This window comes from Anomaloglossus baeobatrachus, chromosome 4 (genome assembly GCF_048569485.1).
Source record: "Anomaloglossus baeobatrachus isolate aAnoBae1 chromosome 4, aAnoBae1.hap1, whole genome shotgun sequence".
Taxonomy (NCBI): Eukaryota; Metazoa; Chordata; class Amphibia; order Anura; family Aromobatidae; genus Anomaloglossus; species Anomaloglossus baeobatrachus.
In genome coordinates, this window is record NC_134356.1 from 373,855,047 (window position 1) to 373,876,524 (window position 21,478).

Genomic DNA, 21,478 nt, shown 5'->3' on the forward strand with positions numbered 1-21,478 from the left:
TGGTGAGCTTGGGAACTTGAAGAGGCCTGGATGTCCATGGAATCCATCAGTGGTGAATGATTGCAGAATTATTTTCCATGATTAAGAAAATCCCCTTCACAACATCCACCCAAGGAAAGAACACTCTCCAGTAAGTACCATATTTTTCGGTTTATAAGATGCACCGGATTATAAGATGCACTCAAAATTTAGAGGATGGGGAAAAAAAAAAATGGGGTTCGTTTTATATTCCGGTGGTGTCTTACCGGTAGGGGGTGGCAGTGGTGGTGCGGGCTTGGAGGAGGCAGGGGGGGTGCTTGAGTAGGGCTGTGCTGCAGTCGGTACAACGGTGTCCCAGATGCTAGCTGCAAACAGTGGTGCTGAGTGGCTCTGCTGCGCTGCGGGCGGTGAGGCAGGGGCCGCCATCCTGAATGTCAGCAGTGCCGACTTCAAAGAAAATGGCACCCAGAGTCGGCGTGTGCACAAATAGCGCTATCGGCTCATTCAAAAGCTTAGATCACATCTGCGCACGCGCCACCTCCGACCGCCATTTTCCTTAACATTGCTGCTGGGAGATCAATGGGTCGGAGGCGGCGCATGCGCAGACAAGCTCTTGAGCTGAGGGCTCCATATGCGTATGAGCCCACTCCAGGCACTATTGTTTGAATCCCTCACCGTCCGCAGGCCCAGCCCAGCTGCCACCGCAGACCCTGCACAGCCGCTGCAGACCCTGTACAGCCACCTCAGCATTGCCCCTGCCTCCTGCTGCCCCTCCTCTCCACCACCCACTGGTAAGCTACATGCAGATTATAACACACACCCCTCACTTTCCTCCCAAATTTTTGGGAGGAAAAATGCATCTTATGATCCAAAAAATACGGTAGATGTTTCTTTATCCAAGTCTACCATAAAAAGAAGACTTCATTAGAGCAAATACAGATGAGTCAACACAAGGTGCAAACCATTAATCAGCCTTAAAAATATAAAAGGCGAGATTAGACTTTGCCAAAAACATCTAATGAACCCCCCAGTTCTGGAAAAGCATTGTATTGACAAAGGAAACTAAAGAACATCCTGTACCAGAATAATGGGAAGCATAAAGGCTTGGAACGGCTCATGATACAAAGCACACCACACCCTCTGTAAAACATGGTGGAAGCAGTGTGATGGCTAGGCATGCATGGCTTCTAATGGCACTGGGTCACTAGTGTGTATTGACGATGTGACTGAAGACAGAAGCAGGTGGATGAATTCTGAAGTGTGCAGGGCGATACTTTCTGCTCAGACTCAACCAAATGCAGAAAGTTTGATTGGATGGCGTTTCAAAATACAATGGGCACTGACCCAAAATACACTGAGAAAGCAATCTAGGTATTCTTTTTAAGGCAAAAAAGTGGTCGATCCCAACCCCATCAAGCAGCATTTCATATGATGAAGACAAAGCTTAAGGCAAGACGACCCACAACCAAGCAACAACTGAAGTCAGCTGCAGTAAAGGCCTGGCAAAGCTTCACAAAGAATGGAAGCCCAGCATTTGGTGACGTCCAAGGACACATACCTGCAAAGGATTCTCTACAAAGTGTTAACAATGAACATTTTATTTTATGGTAAAGTAAATTTGTCCAATTACTTTTAAGCCCCTGATATTAGGAAACCTTGTAAAGAAATGGTATAATATATAATATATATATATATATATTTTGAAGTTTTCACCCTAGCCATTATGCCTAAAAGTAATAGATGATCTTTCAACAGTCTCCTTATCATCACAGACAGGATTACAGTGACAGGTAACACAGAAACTACCATTCACAAACGGTGATGTTATAATTCCTTTCCCCCCTTTACAATGACCTTTGCCCAGGATAGAGGATTACAACATGCTCAGATGATGTTCTTACACAAACTGGAGCAATTCTAGCGCTGTTAATGTCCATTTGAAGAACGGGAGGTAGTAGTCAAGGATCCGACCTGGTGGCCAGTTTGAAAATAAATATTATAGAAATTTATGACACTATGAAAACGAAAAAAAAAAAATCTGATTTAAAAAATAGGTCATTTTCTGCTAACATACTCCCCTTGAAGCACCACTCTAGCAGGAGGGGAGGGTTTCAGTGCTGGAGTGGCACTTTAAATGTAAGCCCCATGTGGTATACTTACCCTGCAGCGGCTTCATTGATTTTCAGGCGCCGCTCAGTTCCGGCGGCGCCATCTTGCACATGCAACTTTTGACTGGCTGGAGGTAAGAGGTTACGTGACAAGGTATCAATGTATCTCTATGAGAGCCAGAACAAGGCTCTCATAGAGATGAATTGAGTTGTCACCTCCAGCGTGCTCCATGAAACACTGAAGCTGCCGGCAGGTCACAAATAGCCAGAGACGGACCGGAGCAATTGTGATAGAAGGTGAATCTGGTGGAGGGTGAGTATAAGACAGGGATCTGGGGACTTAGATTTAAAGCGCCACTCCAGCGGGGAAATAAAAAAAGAAAAACAAGAACGCTGGAGTGGAGCAATAGAAGGCACTTGTGAATTATCCAAACAAACACTAATAGTTCGATCAAGTACCTCTGGGCAGATCTTTGGAAAAAGCCTTTGCATAATACACAGTCTGTTCCCTTGATGTATATGCATTCAGGTGAGCGCCCATGTTTTCTATTTCCAGCTCCAGATCCAGTTGGGAACGTTTCTTTGTTCCCTGTAACAAAAAAAAAAAAAAGAGTTAAGAGTAGATTTATAGAAAAATGTGCTACTATGCAGATATAAGTTTCCATATGCAAACAAACTAGTAACATGGGTGAAGTCATTACGCAGATGTACATGTTAGGTCTGTAAAATGGGGCGTAATGTGGAGCTATATGGCTGATCTCGGGAGAGTTTATACTAAGGGAGATCATGGCTCCATGTATAGCGGCATTCAGCAAACAATGAATACAGGTAATATAGCTTTAAGAACAATCGCTAAAGCTACAAGGAGATTCTAACCTCAAAACGGACAAACGGAAATACTTCAAGATATAACAGAGGTTCACAAAACATTCTTTTTGAAGAGACAATCCATTTTGGGAGGGGTATTGTAGGCAATGTTCACACGCTGAGGTTTCTGCAAATTAAAAGCTGCTGTTTACGGTGCCAGCAAAAGCTGAGATTTCAGAACTGTCATGCACACAAACATTTGCTTTTTTTTTTTTCCTGACAAATGGAAAACTGTGGAGTTTGTGAAGGAACCAGCATGTCAATTCCTTCAGCGTTTTCACACCTATTGTTCACCATTGATAGCAAATGAGAAAGTGCAAAACCGCTGCAAAAACGCATGTATTGACATTAGCTTCTAAGGCTATGTGCGCACTAGAAAGTGACTTTTTCTTAAAGAAAATCCGGACCCTCTTAAAGAATCCCGCACCCGCGATAAAATAAAAAAAAACTGCAACGAAATCCGCATGCGGTTTTACCGCAGATTGGTGCGGATTTGACACGGTTTTTCCGCAGGTTGGTCCCTGCGGATTTTTACCATTATCTATGGCAAAAACCGCAGGTACTTGCAGAAAAGAAGTGACATGCTCAATAATTCCGCAGCGGAAAATCCGCGGGTAAATCCGCGGGTATAAAAAAAAACACATTGTCTGCAGTAAATCCGCAATAAATCTGCGGCAAAATCCGCAGTAAATGCGCAGCGTGCGCACATAGCCTAAAGCAGCAGGAAAGCCCTTTTTTAACTATTCATTAGAATCAGTTCATACAAAAATGGAGTCTTACAGGCCAAAATTCTATTGCTTTACTATCTGGTCCATTGCAGGTTGTAAGATATTACAGAGCTCACCTTAAATGCCATGTGCTCCAGGAAATGGGCAGTGCCATTGTTCATTTGGTTTTCGTATCTGCTTCCGGCATCAATCCACAGGCCGACCTAATGAAATGACACACAATTATAGATCAATAATCCAATTCTCTATTGGAAGCGTTTTAAAGTCTTCAAGTTCTTTCTGCTACTAAATAGCTGAAAGCTCCCACCAGGGCCAGCCTGCATATCCTATGTATACTGTAATCCTATAAATGACCACTAGTACTTAATAATGTAGTCTAATAAAGTCAATAGACAAGATTTATGCAAAAACAGTATAAATTTATTGTTTATAAATAATTAGGAGGCACACAGTGCATGAAGTGAATTTTAAAACCATGCATACATATGACAGGACAGTGCGTTAGATCTATTTTTGTAATGGCGCTGGTAACAAAAAGTGGTAGAGGCTAGTAATATATGTTGTTAATCAAATATACAATCAATATAAATGGTCGTTAATGCAGGACCAATACATCAGTATTAGATAGTTACTTGCCCGGGAGTATATCCCAAATTTTTAAAATATATAATACTGGCGTATAGTGTAGAAAAAACGTCCTAAAAGGCACAGTACACAGATCTTCAAATACAATTGATCACTGAACATAGGGTAATTATTCCCAACATATGAATAATGTGCACATATGGATCATCTAGTCAAAAGATTACATCACAAAGACCATCATTTTATAGACTCATATGACATATTATTGTCTTTTGTGCCATATGAGTCTATAAAATGATGGTCTTTGTGATGTAATCTTTTGACTAGATGATCCATATGTGCACATTATTCATATGTTGGGAATAATTACCCTATGTTCAGTGATCAATTGTATTTGAAGATCTGTGTACTGTGCCTTTTAGGACGTTTTTTCTACACTATACGCCAGTATTATATATTTTAAAAATTTGGGATATACTCCCGGGCAAGTAACTATCCAATACTGATGTATTGGTCCTGCATTAACAACCATTTATATTGATTGTATATTTGATTAACAACATATATTACTAGCCTCTACCACTTTTTGTTACCAGCGCCATTACAAAAATAGATCTAACGCACTGTCCTGTCATATGTATGCATGGTTTTAAAATTCACTTCATGCACTGTGTGCCTCCTAATTATTTATAAACAATAAATTTATACTGTTTTTGTATAAATCTTGTCTATTGACTTTATTAGACTACATTATTAAGTACTAGTGGTCATTTATAGGATTATATTGTATTTGTGGGACCCTGGTTAATATGTTAACCTGTTAATATACATGATGGATCTGATGATTCATGGTCTGTTTTCCTATGTATACTGATAGCCTTGCCCAATCTGATCATAGTAACAGGCCTTTACACCAAGATTACTAGATTTCTTTAATTATTTGTTTGATATATTTCACAGATTAGAGAATTAGTCCATTAGGACAGTTCAGGGATTAAAGGACCTGTCAAACACAGAGATAAATCTTTGGCAGATCTGTGGTTGCAGTGAAATCTTGGACATATTGTTCCATTTGTACACAGCCACAAACCTGGCACTGATTGTCCACAATTTCACTGCAACCACAGATCTGCCGCAGATTTATCTCTGTGTGTGACAGGGCCATAAGGCTGAAATCACAGGTCCATGTTTGAAACATTCTGCATACACGGACGGCATCTGCCAGTCTGAATAAACTAGGGCATTGCTACAATTTTTTTGCAGACCGACAATCTACAAGAAAATAAACACATTAAAAGGCACATAGCATATCTAAGAGAATAATAGATACCACGCTGAAATACAGGTGTGTGAATGAGCCCTTAGGGAAAGCATGTTTGGACAGCCCTTTTATTTATAGTTATAAAACACCAAAAGGCCCAAGATGGTTCAGGATTTACATACTGATGAACTATCTTTGAGATAGGTCCATCACCATCAGATTGTTAGGGGTCTGACCACCTTGAATTTCCACCAATCAACTGTTCACAGCACCCACGGTGGCCGGGTGTATAGAATGTACAGAGTTGAACAAGATGGTACTTTATACCATCACCTGGCTATTCTTGGGTACGGCACATCAGCTGATATTGAAGTGAATAGGAGATTATCTGCAGTGCCTGAGACAGGCACTACTGGTAAGGAGCAGGGGGGCTACACTCTGTACATAGCTGATTAGTGGGGGTGTCAGACCTCTACTGATCCCACACTGATTACTTATACTGAGGATGGCTCATCAATATTTAGGTGCTTAATCGCTTTAAATAAATAAAATTACCCACACAAGATCCGGATCACCCAGGCTCCAAAAATCATCCCCAATTAACTAACCAGCGTGGTCCTAAAGCTGTAATCTGTGAAACTGCTAACAGCCAGAATACATATTTTATACTATCACTATCCCTGCAGATTAGATCGCTTTTACACCAAAATGACAAACACCAAATCAAATGGATGGATCACAATCAGAACTGGGCTATAGGATCTATGTGATGGTGCATACTCAATCTTGAAAGCTTTTCTAGTACCATGAATAACACATCTCAATGTATAAGATGTAAAGGCTTAGCGAGCTCCCCGAGATCTGTCTAATGGTGCAGCTTGCATCCTCCTGTGCAATCAGATCATTAGCATTATGAAGATGAAAAAAAAAAAAAAAGCTTAGAACTGGACGTCTTTGAGCTATGGACACTCCTGGATCACCCATCCATTTATTAATTCAATTTTCACATTTTCAGCTTGTAGTATTTATCACTTGCTAGACAGATGACAAATGGTAAATTGGTGAGGATCAAACCTCTGTGAACCTTACTAAAAGCCTTAATCAGGAGGTCCCAGGTTCCTTGTTCTCCCTATCAGTGGTCAATCTTGTACCCTGACACTCCTTTTGTTGGAAATAGACTTGGGCCAACATTCCCTTTCACTGCCTTAGCTTAGGAGCATAAACTGGCGGACATATGTAATAAGGGATAATCCCATCTGAGATGTTTATGGCACATCAAAAGCACGAGAAAAACGCTAAGCTAAAAACAAATGAGCAGATACCCTTCAGTAAGTAAATAAGTAAATAGTAGTTGTACATGTAACTAAAGCCCGCTTTACACACTACAATATATCTTACGATGTGTCGGCGGGGTCACATCATAAGTGACGCACATCCGGCATCGTAAGGTACATTGCAGTGTGTAACAGCTACGTGCGATTGAACGTTAAGGCTATGTGCGCACTTACCAGATTTTGCCGTGGATTTTCTTCGGATTTGCTGCATGTTTCGCTGCAGAAAATGTTCAGAACATCTCTGCAGTGAATCGTCAGCAAATCCTATGGGGAAAAGAAAATCCTGTGCGCACTATGCGGATTTTGACAGCTGCATGTTTTGCTGTGGGATTCCCGCAGCAAAAACAATTGCATGTCACTTCTTTTCCGCACGTCGCTGCGGGATTTCACTCCATTGACTCCAATGTTAATCGTGAAATCCCGCAGGGAATAACGCAGGAAGCAAATTCTGTGCGTTTCACTGCGTTTTCCTGCGATAATCCCTGCAGTATTTTGCGGTTTACCTGCGGTAATGTACATCGCTGCCTGCGGTTTGCAGGGAAGTGATGTCATTATGACAGGAAGAGGAAGCGGAGCAGAGTAAACACACATCACAGATCACACACAGACATAGAACACAGACACACACACACATATAGAACACACATAGAAAGCAAACGGAAATATAGACAAAAAAACACATGGGCTCCGCTGTATTTTTACCTTCCATCCGAGGTAAGCACACAGCGGCGGCTCGGTATTCTCAGGCTGGGGAGGGAGAGGGGCAGGGTTAATGTCCCCTGCCTCACTCCCCCTCCCGCAGCCGAGAATATCAGCCGCAGCTGCCCCCGGACTGTCGCATGCATTATGCGGCAGTACCGGAGTGTCCCCGGCTCTTCTTGTCACCGTAATGCAGTGGCGATCCAGGTAATAAGGAGTTAATGGCGGCAAATCACCGCCATTAACTCCAGGCTTGATCATGGCAGCGTCTATGTGACAGCTGACATGATCAACCCGTAAGTAAAGTGAAAAAACACACACACAGAAAATCCTTTATTTTAAATAAAACACAAATAAGCCTCGTTCACCCTTTTATTAACCCCTCCCGAAACAAAGCTCCGACGTAATCCACAGCTCTGGCGTCCTGCGATGCTTACATCCAGCCGCGACTGTCACAGTGCTGAATGCAGCCTCGCAGCGAGACAGCAGAGGTAACCACAGGGCATTTCCCACGGCCGGTAATGTGAACTCACTACCGACCGTGAGAAATGCAGCGTGTGCTCACAGGGACTCTATCTATCCCTCTGTCTATCTATTCTTCTGTCTATTTCTCTATCTCAGAATGAAATGACTTATTTTTTTTCTTCTTTTTCTTCAATGTGCTTTATTGCATTGAATGCAATAAAGCACATACCAACCCGCACGCGGCAAAACCGTGGCAATACCGCGAACAATACCGCGGTAAAACCGCAGCAAACCGCATGCGGTTTTCGGGTGCGGTTTGCCGCGGTTTTTTACCGCGGGTGCGGTAATCTTTGAGTACCTGCGGAATTTTCTTGAGAAAATTCCATTTTCCAGTGCGCACAGGGCCTAAAACGTTCATCGCACGCACGTCGTTCATTCTTCATGGATTGAACGTCAGATTGTTCATCGTACCCGGGGTAGCACACATCGCAGTGTGTGACACCCCGGAAACGATGAACGGATCTTACCTGCGTCCTGCGGGTCCCGGCCGGTAATGCAGAAGGAAGGAGGTCGGTGGGATGTTTAAGTCCCGCTCAGCTCCGCCCCTCCGCATCTATTGGCCGGCTGCCGCGTGACGCCGAACGTCCCTCCCACTCCAGGAAGTGAACGTTCGCCACCCACATCGAGGTCATATGGAAGGTAAGTGCGTGTGACGGGGGTTAATCGTATGTGCGGCACGTTCAACAAATTGAACGTGCCGCACATTTGATGGGGGCGTTGCAAATTGCATACGATATCGTATGCGAAATTGCAACGTGTAAAGCAGGCTTAACATAGGGTACTTAAGGCCACTTTACACACAGTGATAAATCTGCGGCAGATCTGTGGTTGCAGTGAAATTGTGGACAATCAGTGCCAGGTTTGTGGCTGTGTACAAATGGAACAATATGTCCATGATTTCACTGCAACCACAGATCTGCCAAAGATTTATCTCTGCATGTAAAGTGGCCTTTAGTTGACCTTATTTTGATCAAAAGAGTGTAAAACCACAAGCCATCCCACCGGGACAGGGTGTACCTAATCAGGATGGAGCTATCTCTAGTGTCTCACCTCACTACATGTATGCCGGGGTCAGAATAGACGGGGGCAGAGCAGGACCCAGACCTGACTGTGAAACACCTGCCTGGGGAAAGCTATGTAGAGACATGGATATATAGGACAGGGTGTACACAATCAGTATGGAGCTATCTCTAGTATCTCACCTCACTATATGTCAGCCGGGGTCAGAATAGACGGGGGCAGAGCAGGACCCAGACCTGACAGTGAAACACCTGCCTGGGGATAGCTATATAGAGACATGGATATATAGGACAGGGTGTACACAATCAGGATGGAGCCATCTCTAATATCTCACCTCACTACAAGTCAGCCGGTCTCAGAATAGACGGGGGCAGAGCAGGACCCAGACCTGACTGTGAAACACCTGCCTGGGGAAAGATATATAGAGACATAGCTATATAGGACAGGGTGTACACAATCAGGATGGAGCTATCTCTAGTGTCTCACCTCACTATATGTCAGCCGGTCTCAGAATAGACGGAGGCAGAGCAGGACCCAGACCTGACTGTGAAACACCTGCCTGGGGAAAGCTATATAGAGACATGGATATATAGGACAGGGTGTACACAATCAGTATGGAGCTATCTCTAGTATCTCACCTCACTATATGTCAGCCGGGGTCAGAATAGACGGGGGCAGAGCAGGACCCAGACCTGACAGTGAAACACCTGCCTGGGGATAGCTATATAGAGACATGGATATATAGGACAGGGTGTACACAATCAGGATGGAGCCATCTCTAATATCTCACCTCACTACAAGTCAGCCGGTCTCAGAATAGACGGGGGCAGAGCAGGACCCAGACCTGACTGTGAAACACCTGCCTGGGGAAAGATATATAGAGACATAGCTATATAGGACAGGGTGTACACAATCAGGATAGAGCTATCTCTAGTATCTCACCTCACTATATGTCAGCCGGTCTCAGAATAGACGGAGGCAGAGCAGGACCCAGACCTGACTGTGAAACACCTGCCTGGGGAAAGATATATAGAGACATAGCTATATAGGACAGGGTGTACACAATCAGTATGGAGCTATCTCTAGTATCTCACCTCACTATATGTCAGCCGGTCTCAGAATAGACGGGGGCAGAGCAGGACCCAGACCTGACTGTGAAACACCTGCCTGGGGAAAGCTATATAGAGACATGGATATATAGGACAGGGTGTACACAATCAGGATAGAGCTATCTCTAGTATCTCACCTCACTATATGTCAGCCGGTCTCAGAATAGACGGAGGCAGAGCAGGACCCAGACCTGACTGTGAAACACCTGCCTGGGGAAAGCTATATAGACAAAATGCACAGCCCAAAAAGAGGTGGCTATGCCCCTATATGTGCAGAGTACAAGCAGCTGACATTGTCATCTAAGTACTGTATGTCATTTACTATTGATTCATTTATTACAGGCTATTTGCTCATTTGTTTTTAGACTAGTTTTTTTCTGTTAATGGCCATGATGTGAATATATAGCTACAATGCAGTTACATCGAAAAAATGGGCTGGAACACTTATTGGTATGTGATATCAACAGTACTGGGGTATTATAGAAACAACAACGTAAGAGAAGAAAAAGAAAGTCCTGAATTACAGTTATTGCCCAAACTGCTAAACAGATAACCATTGCGGCATGTGGTAGTGTCGGACTGTAAAATAAACCTGGGTGTAATGACCTGATCTCATGCCCCCTCAGGCACACGGCAGACTCACCGTACAGGTGGAAATCCCACAGTCTTCAGACGCAACGCGAAGCCCATTCTCTAATGCGGTTACTTTGGTCTCGGGTACATTCAGTATGGCTTGTGTCGCTGCCTGCGTAGATTGCCATTTCTTTATACCAAGCTGGATTTTCTGCACATACAAAATATATATATTGGGAAATTATACCTCTGTACTAATAGCAATACTTGATCCAATGTATAACTGATGCAAACAGAAACAAGGGGCCACGGGTTATTTAGGAGGTCCAGCTAAGTCCCATTATGTGTCTATTCTTAGAATAGAATGGAAATCAGATCATACAGAACTATTTCTTCCATTCTAAAGAGGACGCATGACAGACCGCGGACAGCCCCATGATTATCAGATAAAAGACGCATTTAAAAGGGGTCCTTTATATTGTATCTTCAGGAGGTCGCAGCTCCTGCTTTGATGGGGGCAGTGCGCTCCTGAAGATTGCCAGATGAGACAAGTGGCACTGCTGATCCAAACCACTCTCTCTCCCAGGGTATTAGGCGCAGCTTTGGGATTGAGGTGTGTGGCCCATCAGTCCTGCCTGCTTCAGAGCCGTGCAGGCAGGCTGTAATGTGTAGGGCTGGTAAGTGCTGCATGATCTGTCCCTAGGTAACCGGCCACTCTGAGGAAGCAGGATAGACGCTAACCCAGGCAATCAGCTCTACATTGTACAATTAATCTGTCTGTTAGTAAAAATGGAGGATTCTAATAACAGAGTATTTTTTAAGTACTTTGAAATTGAAGCCACTTCCAACCCCTTACTGTGTGTAACTCGCATAGTGACAGCGAACAACAGATCAGTGACACCAGTGTGCAGGTTTCTAGCAGAAATAACCCTCCTGGCACAGGGCTCCGCCATAACTGAGCGATCAGGGTCTGGGTCAGACTCAGGCGCAGGAGAAGCCCTTCTGATCATCTCCGTACACCTGACACGTGACCCTGCCAGTCCCCCCGTGCCCACATCCACTGTCACCCGAGACGTGACCCTGCCAGTCCCCCCGTGCCCACATCCACTGTCACCCGACACGTGACCCTGCCAGTCCCCCCGTGCCCCCATCCACTGTCACCCAAGACGTGACCCTACCAGTCCCCCCGTGCCCCCATCCACTGTCACCCGACACATGACCCTGCCAGTCCCCCCGTGCCCACATCCACTGTCACCCGAGACGTGACCCTGCCAGTCCCCCCGTGCCCACATCCACTGTCACCCGACACGTGACCCTGCCAGTCCCCCCGTGCCCCCATCCACTGTCACCCAAGACGTGACCCTACCAGTCCCCCCGTGCCCCCATCCACTGTCACCCGACACATGACCCTGCCAGTGCCCCCGTGCCCACATCCACTGTCACACGAGACGTGACCCTGCCAGTCCCCCCGTGCCCACATCCACTGTCACCCGACACATGACCCTGCCAGTGCCCCCGTGCCCCCATCCACTGTCACCCGAGACGTGATCCTACCAGTCCCCCCGTGCCCACATCCACTGTCACCCGACACGTGACCCTGCCAGCCCCCCGGGCACACATCCACTGTCACCCGAGACGTGATCCTACCAGTCCCCCCGTGCCCACATCCACTGTCACCCGACACATGACCCTGCCAGTCCCCCCGTGCCCCCATCCACTGTCACCCGAGACGTGATCCTACCAGTCCCCCCGTGCCCACATCCACTGTCACCCGACACGTGACCCTGCCAGCCCCCCGGGCACACATCCACTGTCACCCGACACGTGACCCTGCCAGTCCCCCCGTGCCCACATCCACTGTCACCCGACACGTGAACCTGCCAGTCCCCCCGTGCCCCCATTCACTGTCACCCGAGACGTGACCCTGCCAGTGCCCCCGTGCCCACATCCACTGTCACCCGACACATGACCCTGCCAGTGCCCCCGTGCCCACATCCACTGTCACCCGAGACGTGACCCTGCCAGTCCCCCCGTGCCCACATCCACTGTCACCCGACACGTGACCCTGCCAGTGCCCCCGTGCCCCCATCCACTGTCACCCGAGACGTGACCCTACCAGTCCCCCCGTGCCCACATCCACTGTCACCCGACACGTGACCCTGCCAGCCCCCCGGGCACACATCCACTGTCACCCGACACGTGACCCTGCCAGCCCCCCGGGCACACATCCACTGTCACCCGACACGTGACCCTGCCAGTCCCCCCGTGCCCCCATCCACTGTCACCCGACACGTGACCCTGCCAGTCCCCCCGTGCCCCCATCCACTGTCACCCGACACGTGACCCTGCCAGTCCCCCCGTTCCCACATCCACTGTCACCCGAGACGTGACCCTGCCAGTCCCCCCGTGCCCACATCCACTGTCACCCGACACATGACCCTGCCAGTCCCCCCCCGGGCACACATCCACTGTCACCCGACACGTGACCCTGCCAGTCCCCCCGTGCCCCCATCCACTGTCACCCGACACGTGACCCTGCCAGTCCCCCCGTGCCCCCATCCACTGTCACCCGACACGTGACCCTGCCAGTCCCCCCGTGCCCCCATCCACTGTCACCCGACATGTGACCCTGCCAGTCCCCCCGTGCCCCTATCCACTGTCACCCGACACGTGACCCTGCCAGTGCCCCCGTGCCCCCATCCACTGTCACCCGACACGTGACCCTGCCAGTCCCCCCGTGCCCCCATCCACTGTCACCCGACATGTGACCCTGCCAGTCCCCCCGTGCCCCCATCCACTGTCACCCGACACGTGACCCTGCCAGTGCCCCCGTGCCCCCATCCACTGTCACCCGACACGTGACCCTGCCAGTCCCCCCGTGCCCCCATCCACTGTCACCCGACACGTGACCCTGCCAGTCCCCCCGTGCCCACATCCACTGTCACCCGACATCACCGTCCTTTTACCTGTGCCCTGTTTGTGATCAGCCCAACGGATCTCCCGAGCCTCAGCATGGACGCCGCCATGTTTGATGACACGTGACGTAACTTCCGCCCTGAAACTTGCCAGTCACGGGGACTCAGCACAAATCTGCCCCCACTCCAGTGATCGTCTATGTGTGGGTGTACAGTGGTCACCAGTGACGTGTGCACAATGGATGGCGGCCCGGTGCTGTAGAAATGTCTGAATTTGCAGCTTATCTAACGCCAGTCACTCCGGGGTCACGTGTGATGCTATATAGCTTTGTGACTAGTTATATAAAGCAGCACTGGCTACTCGCTCGGCCAGGTACTGGTGAGCAAAGCGTTGGTAAGGGATGGGTTGAAATCACCATGCTTGTGCCAGTATGGCACTGTCTTTACTTTATATGGGAAACAATTTCTCATTTTTCCAAAAAAATTTACAAAATAATTTTTTTAGAGACCACATCACATTTGAAGTGACTGAGAGGGGCCTATCTGACAGAAAATACCCAAAAGTGACACCATTCTAAAACCTGCACCCCTCAAAGTACTCAAAACTACATTCAAGAAGTTTATTAACCCTTTAGGTGCTTTACAGGAACTAAAGCAATGTGGAAGTAATACAATGAAAATTTTACTTTTTTTTTTCCAGCAAAAATGTTGCTTTATCCCTAAATTTTGCATTTTCACAAGGGTATCAGGAAAAAATGCACCATCCAATTTGTTGTGCAATTTCTCCTGAGTATGCAGATACCTCATATGTGGTGGAAATCTACGGTTTGGGTGCACAGCAGGGCTCAGAATGGAAGAAGCACCGACTGACCCATAGCGCTTGTCCAGAGCCTTTGTACTACCAGTAATGTGGAAGCCCCCTATAGTTCTGTTAACAGATGACGAACCTGTGTGCAGACACTTGAGGTTTTGTGGGTTGAGTTGTATGTTATTTGGTTCTAATTTGGAGAAAATAACATTTTGGATCATTTCACATTTATCCTGTGTTCTATGCTGAGCACTTTCCATCTACATCTCCAAAATATGTGATTCAGGTGAAACCCCCGACTGATCGATTCACTAAGGCTGCTTTCACACTATGTTTTTTTCACATGCGTCCTGAACGTTTTTTTAACGCAAAAACGGATCCAGTGCAAATGCGTTTTCATTTCAATGCATTTGCAATGGACTTGCGTCAACATGCGTTCACCTGCGTTTGCGTGCGTTATAGTGAGGATCCAGCGACTTGCAGTTTTCTAACTTTTTTCAAAAATGCTACTTGTAGCGTTTTTGAACTGCGTCCAAATACTGCAAATTGCTGGATCCTGACTATACTGCAGGCAAACGCATGTGAACGCTGGCATGCTGATAGATAGGATCCTGCTTGCTCTACTGAGAATGCCCAGAAACCAGCCTTGTGTGATCAGTCTCTCTCTCCCCCTCCCTCCTTCCTCCTCCCTCCCTCTCTCTCTCTCCCCCTCCCCTGCCTGAGAGCTGCGGAGGCTCGTAACCAAGGTAAACATCGGGTAACTTGCTTGGATACCCGATGTTTACCTTGGTTACATGTGCAGGGAGCCTGGCTCCTAGCAGCTGCAGACGCTCGTAACCAAGGTAAATATCGGGTATCCAAGCAAGTTACCCGATGTTTACCTTGGTTACGAGCCTCCGCAGCTGTCAGATGCCGGCTCCCAGTCTGTCACGTTCAGGTCCCCTCACTCCCGATCACATGACTCCAATGCCCGCCCATAAACTTCAAGTGACAGTATCCTGCAAAATAACATGCGTTTGCATGCGTTTTTCTTTGTAAAAACAGGATCCGCTTTTACAGCAAAAAAACGTTCATGACGCATGTTAAAAAAAAAAAACGTGTGAAAGCAGCCTTATGATGCAGTAATGTTACTCTGGACTCCATTTGGCCTCTGTTCAGCGGTGTCCGCCTTTCCAAAGTTGTACAAAACTGTTGTTGGCTGAACTTTTGTGAACTCCTAAATGATGGTCTCAAAGTGACATCATCTGCCTCATAAGGGCTGCTTCTCACTTGCGAGTTTCTCGCAGTAGAGCAATGCGAGAAAATCTCGCATTGGAATCGGACACATGTTAGTCAATGATTCAGCTCTCATCTGCGATTTTTTTTTTTTTCTCAGTCCAAATCGGACTGAGAAAAAAATCGCAGCATGCTGCTTTTTTGCGAGTTTCTACTGCGAGTCTCTCCAATGCAAGTCTATGGAAGCGTGTAAAAAAATCGGATGTCACGGGACGGCACTCACACCATCCTAGTGACATCCGATTTTCTAAATACATTTCTCGCAGGTTTCCTAAAACACTGGAAACGAGCGATGTCTCACAATGTCTGTCAATCACTATTCTCTGTCAGTCGGTCTCTCCCTCTCGGTCTCTATTCTCTCTCTGTCGGTCCGTCACTATCTCTGTCCCTCTCTCACAGTCTGTCGGTCATTTTCCCCTCCTCTCTCATACTCACCGTTCCCCGATCCCCGGCGCGGCGCTGCACGGCATTCACACTGCTGCGGCGGCTTTTACTGTTTTGAAAAAGCCGGCCGCTCATTAAACAATCTCCTATTCCCTGCTTTCCCCGCCCACAGGCGCCTATGATTGGTTGCAGTGAGACACGCCCCCACGCTGAGTGACAGGTGTCTCACTGCACCCAATCATAGCAGCCGGTGGGCGTGTCTATACTGTGCAGTGAAATAAATAAATAAATAATTTTAAAAAATGGCGTGCGGTCCCCCCCAATTTTAATACCAGCCAGATAAAGCCATACGGCTGAAGGCTGGTATTCTCAGGATGGGGAGCTCCACGTTATGGGGAGCCCCCCAGCCTAACAATATCAGCCAGCAGCCGCCCAGAATTGCCGCATACATTATATGCGACAGTTCTGGGACTGTACCCGGCTCTTCCCGATTTGCCCTGGTGCGTTGGCAAATCGGGGTAATAAGGAGTTAATGGCAGCCCATAGCTGCCACTAAATCCTAGATTAATCATGTCAGGCGTCTATGAGACACCCTCCATGATTAATCTGTAAGTTACAGTAAATAAACACACACACACATGAAAAAATCCTTTTATTAGAAATAAAAAACACAAACACATTCCCTCATTACCAATTTAATAAGCCCCAAAAAGCCCTCCATATCCGGCATAATCCACGGACCTCCAGCGTCGCATCCAGCTCTGCTGCATGCAGGTGACAGGAGCTGCAGAAGACACCACCGCTCCGGTCACCTACACACAGCAACTGAGGTGAGTAGCGCGATCAGCTGAGCTGTCACTGAGGTTAATTGCGGCCACCGCTGGATCCAGTGACAGCGGGTAACCTCAGTGACTGCTCAGCCGATCGCGCTACTCACCTCAGTTGCTGTGTGGAGGTGACCGGAGCGGTGGTGTCTTCTGCAGCTCCTGTCACCTTCATGCTGGAAGCGACGCTGGAGGTCCGTGGATTACGCCGGATATGGAGGGCTTTTTGGGGCTTATTAAATTGGTAATGAGGGAATTTGTTTGTGTTTTTTATTTCTAATAAAGGATTTTTTCATGTGTGTGTGTTTATTTACTGTAACTTACAGATTAATCATGGAGGGTGTCTCATAGACGCCTGACATGATTAATCTAGGATTTAGTGGCAGCTATGGGCTGCCATTAACTCCTTATTACCCCGATTTGCCAACGCACCAGGGCAAATCGGGAAGAGCCGAGTACAGTCCCAGAACTGTCGCATCTAATGTATGCGGCAATTCTGGGCGGCTGCTGACTGATATTGTTAGGCTGGGGGGCTCCCCATAACGTGGAGCTCCCCATCCTGAGAATACCAGCCTTCAGCCGTATGGCTTTATCTGGCTGGTATTAAAATGGGGGGGGGGACCGCACGCCATTTTTTTAAATTATTTATTTATTTACTTCACTGCACAGTATAGACCCGCCCACCGGCTGCTGTGATTGGTTGCAGTGAGACACCTGTCACTCAGCATGGAGGCGTGTCTCACTGTAACCAATCATAGGCGCCTGTGGGCGGGGACTGCAGGGAATAGGAGATTGTTTAATGAGCGGCTGGCTTTTTCAAAATAGTAAAAGCCGCCGCAGCAGTGTGAACACCGTGCAGCGCCGGGGATCGGTGAATATGAGAGAGGGCTACTAACTTCAGTCACTCAGGGGATTAGCGGTCACCGGTGAGCCCTTCACGGGTGACCGCTAATCAGGATGCGGCACAGACAGAGCCGCAGCATGACAATGAAGTCGGGTGAAGTTCACCCGAGTTCATTCTGATTGTGCGGCTCTGTCTGTGTCTGCTGTCATCTGCCATTCAGCTCTGCTACATGGCTGTCTGTGTCTGCTGTCAGCGGCCATGTAGCAGCGCTGAATGGCAGATGACATAGTAAAAAATACGCATTACACACGCTAGTAAAATCATTAATTTATTCAGAAATAGCATCGCACTTGCGTTGCACTCGCACCTAACGTGAACTAAAATCAGCCGAGTTTTTTTCAGCCCAGTCGGACCGATTTTACTCACATAGATGTGTTTCCACCCTTACAGTGACTTCTTCCTTTGGAATTTTGTTTGAATCACATTTTTCAGAGATTTATATGTAATCCCCGCTATAAGCACCATGTGTAGAGCGCAGGATAAATAGGAGCCGAGCTTTATTGTGGTCTTTGGGAGGCAGAATAAAAAAATCAACCGCAGTTGAAAAATTGGCGTTATTACTATTTTTTTTTTTATGCCATACACCTAGTGGTATGAGTGATAGGATGGTTTTTACCCTCAGGTCAGTGTAATTACAGCGATATCAGATTTATATAAGTTTCTTAGGTTTGGCTAGTATGACACTAAAAATTGTTTGTTTGGTTTTTTTTTAAATAAAGGTTTTTGCATCATCGAAATTTGAAGGCTATAGTTTTTTTTTTTATTTTTCTGTCAACAGTTATGTCACGGCTTGAGTTGGAGTTTGTTTTTTTTTTTAAACCATTTTGGACCACATGATTTTTTATTGCTTTCTGTTCAACTTTTTGTGAGGCAGAATCAAGAAGAAACAGCAATGTAGGACTTTTGTTTTTGTTATGTCGTTCTCTGTGTCATAAAATTGACAGGCTTTATTCTTCAGGTCAGTGTGAATATAGTGATACCACATTTATATTGTTTTGGGGTTTTTTTTGTTTTTCTGTTTTTACACAGTAAAAACCATTTTAAAGAAAAAAAAATGTTTTTGCATTGCTGTATTTTGAGAACTATAGTTTTTGGGGTTTTTTTTACATTTTTCGCATTTGGAGGTGTATGGCAGCTTCTTCATTGCCGAAAAAGATGACGTTTTCCGCTGAACCATTTTTATTTATATATGATATGAATTGTTTTATTGCGTTTTTATTTAAAAAAAAAAATTGTCAGCTCTATAATGAAAAGACAGTTTTCGTTATGTTTTTGTTTTTTTTTATTTCATTTTTTTTTTTACGGTGTTCACTGAAGGTGTTGGCTAGTGTAACAGTTTTATAAATCAGTAACTTTATTACATGTTTCATATTCATACCAAACTTAAAAAAAAATAATAATAGATTACATACAGAAATCAGTGCAACATTGTGGGGTTTAAATAGGCAAAGAAGAAAGGTCAATATTCAAAGACACACCCTACTGACTGTGAATGAAGTGTGGAATGTCTCATGTGTATACTACACTAAGGGCTCATGCGCATGTTGCGTAATTGCATTCATTTACGCTGCGTATTGCACTGTAGGGTAAATGCCTGCGTCCCCTGCACAATCTATGAAGATTGTGCATGATACGTTTGCACGTTGCTTTTATGAACGCAGAGATTTGGGTGCTAAAATCTTGACCCAAAACCATGCGTTCATAAAATGAGCATGTCAATTATTCCGTGCGCTATGGATGCAGCTCCCACTCTGTCTATGGTGGGGGCAGCAGCCATAGCGCATGAAATCGGCTTCTTTTGTACAGAAAAACTGCATCCATTATGCAGTGTTTCTGCAGCGATTTGACGCGCACATGTGCTGTCAGATTGCTGCAGAATATTCAGCAGTTACGTGCGCATGAGCCCTTACTTTTCGATAAGCTCTCAATGTAAGTGTATGAGAGCCTCTTTCTGACCCGCATAGACTTACATTAAGAAGTGATTTATAGTGTGACCAGTAAACACTGGAGCAATGCAGTCAATCACAACTAGCAGGACAGGACTGGAGCTATGCTGTGAACAGCAGAAGACAGAGGCTGGCAAGCATATTAGTAGGGGCTGGTTAAACATGCATTATTGATACTACTCCAGCGATTGAATAAAAAAAACAAACAACAAAAAACACTAAAACACTGTAGTGGGGCTTTAAAGGAAGCCTATCGGTTGATTCATGCTGCCCAAACCACGGGCAGCATGAATCAGAGACTGGATACACAACTGCAGCCAGGAATGATTTTCTATTAAATGCTCCGGCTATTCAGAGAAAATATAGTTAGGAAACCCTGCCGGCTTTTTCCCTCCCCATGCTATGCAAATGATAGGTCTCTTGCTATCTGCAGACATGAGAGAGACCTGACAATCACCTAGAGTGGTGCTGGACTAGTCTAGTCTTTGGGCCAAAACTCTAACTATATTTTCTCCAAAGTAAAAAACTGACCAGCACCTCTGAACAGAATAAAGAATGTGTGAACAGGTGCAAGCTGCCATATCACACAAATGAATACAGCAGCACTCTGTACACACTAAGATGTATGGAGACATTGAATGTGAAATTTGAATTACATGACTGCTATACAGGCTATATAGAATATACTTATAAAATGAGTGCCCACCAGGGTTGCTTTTAATTAGTGCTGAATTTTAACAGCTTACACCTATTCACACTTTGTTTGCTCTATTCAGAGGTGTTTGTCCCTTTTTTTCTTTGTCATCTACTGTTGGAGATGGTGACTGCCTCCGTATATGGCTGAGCTCCTCCCATCAGCCAAAGGCTAATTCATACATTCGTATTACATGTACGTGTTCTAACCGTGTTTTTCATGGATAGAACACATACCCATTTTAAAGGGAACCTGTAACCTGGGGGCGATCCGATCCGATGGGCGTCTATTATCTTAACCCGGCGCTTTCTCAATCCTTGCGATCGCTATCCTCCTTTCTGCTTCATGTGGATGACGCTTCCTACGTCATCCACACAGTGTCCTCCATTGTGCTCCTGCGCACGCGCACTTCTCTTTGCCATGCTAAAGGCAGAGCAAAGTACTGTAATGCACTGCGTAAGATCAAAGAATGCATGTGCACTACAATACTTTGCTCTGATTTCAGCGTTGCAGGGAGAAGTGCACCGGCACATTAGCGCAACGGAGAGCACTGTGTGGATGATGTAGGAAGTGTCATCCACACGAAGCAAGAAGGTGGACGGGTGATCACAAGGATATACGAGGTACTGGACCAGAGACCAGCGACGCCCGTCAGACCTTAACGTATCGGACCTCCCTGCAGGTGAGTAGGTGACAGGTTCCCTTTAATCTATGGTGCTATTCATGTCTGGGTTTTTTTCCACTGACCGTGTGTGCATGCAAAGCTCACTGAGACATGTTTGATTTTTTTCTGATGTCATGAAAAGTGCCAAGTCCATGGGTCTGTGAAAAACATGTACAGCACACTCATGGCATCAGTGTGCTGTATGTGCTTAATATTGCAAAGGATAGAAGAAGTTTGTAATTTATTTATCCATGCGTGAAGAACACTGATGATAGG

General features: G+C 46.1%; 1 protein-coding gene across 1 annotated transcript in view; it reads right to left on the reverse strand.

Annotated features, from left to right (window-relative positions):
* Positions 1–13,861, reverse strand: part of PMPCB (peptidase, mitochondrial processing subunit beta) — a 60,241-nt gene extending 46,380 nt beyond the window's left edge. The window contains exons 1-4 of the mRNA XM_075345188.1: positions 13,755–13,861; positions 10,859–10,999; positions 3,799–3,885; positions 2,547–2,676 (exon numbers count right to left, since the gene is read on the reverse strand). Of these exons, the coding sequence (XP_075201303.1) occupies positions 2,547–2,676; positions 3,799–3,885; positions 10,859–10,999; positions 13,755–13,814 (418 nt within the window). The 5' untranslated portion in view covers positions 13,815–13,861. The remainder of the gene's footprint in view (positions 1–2,546; positions 2,677–3,798; positions 3,886–10,858; positions 11,000–13,754) is intronic.
* Positions 13,862–21,478: the final 7,617 nt, after the last annotated feature.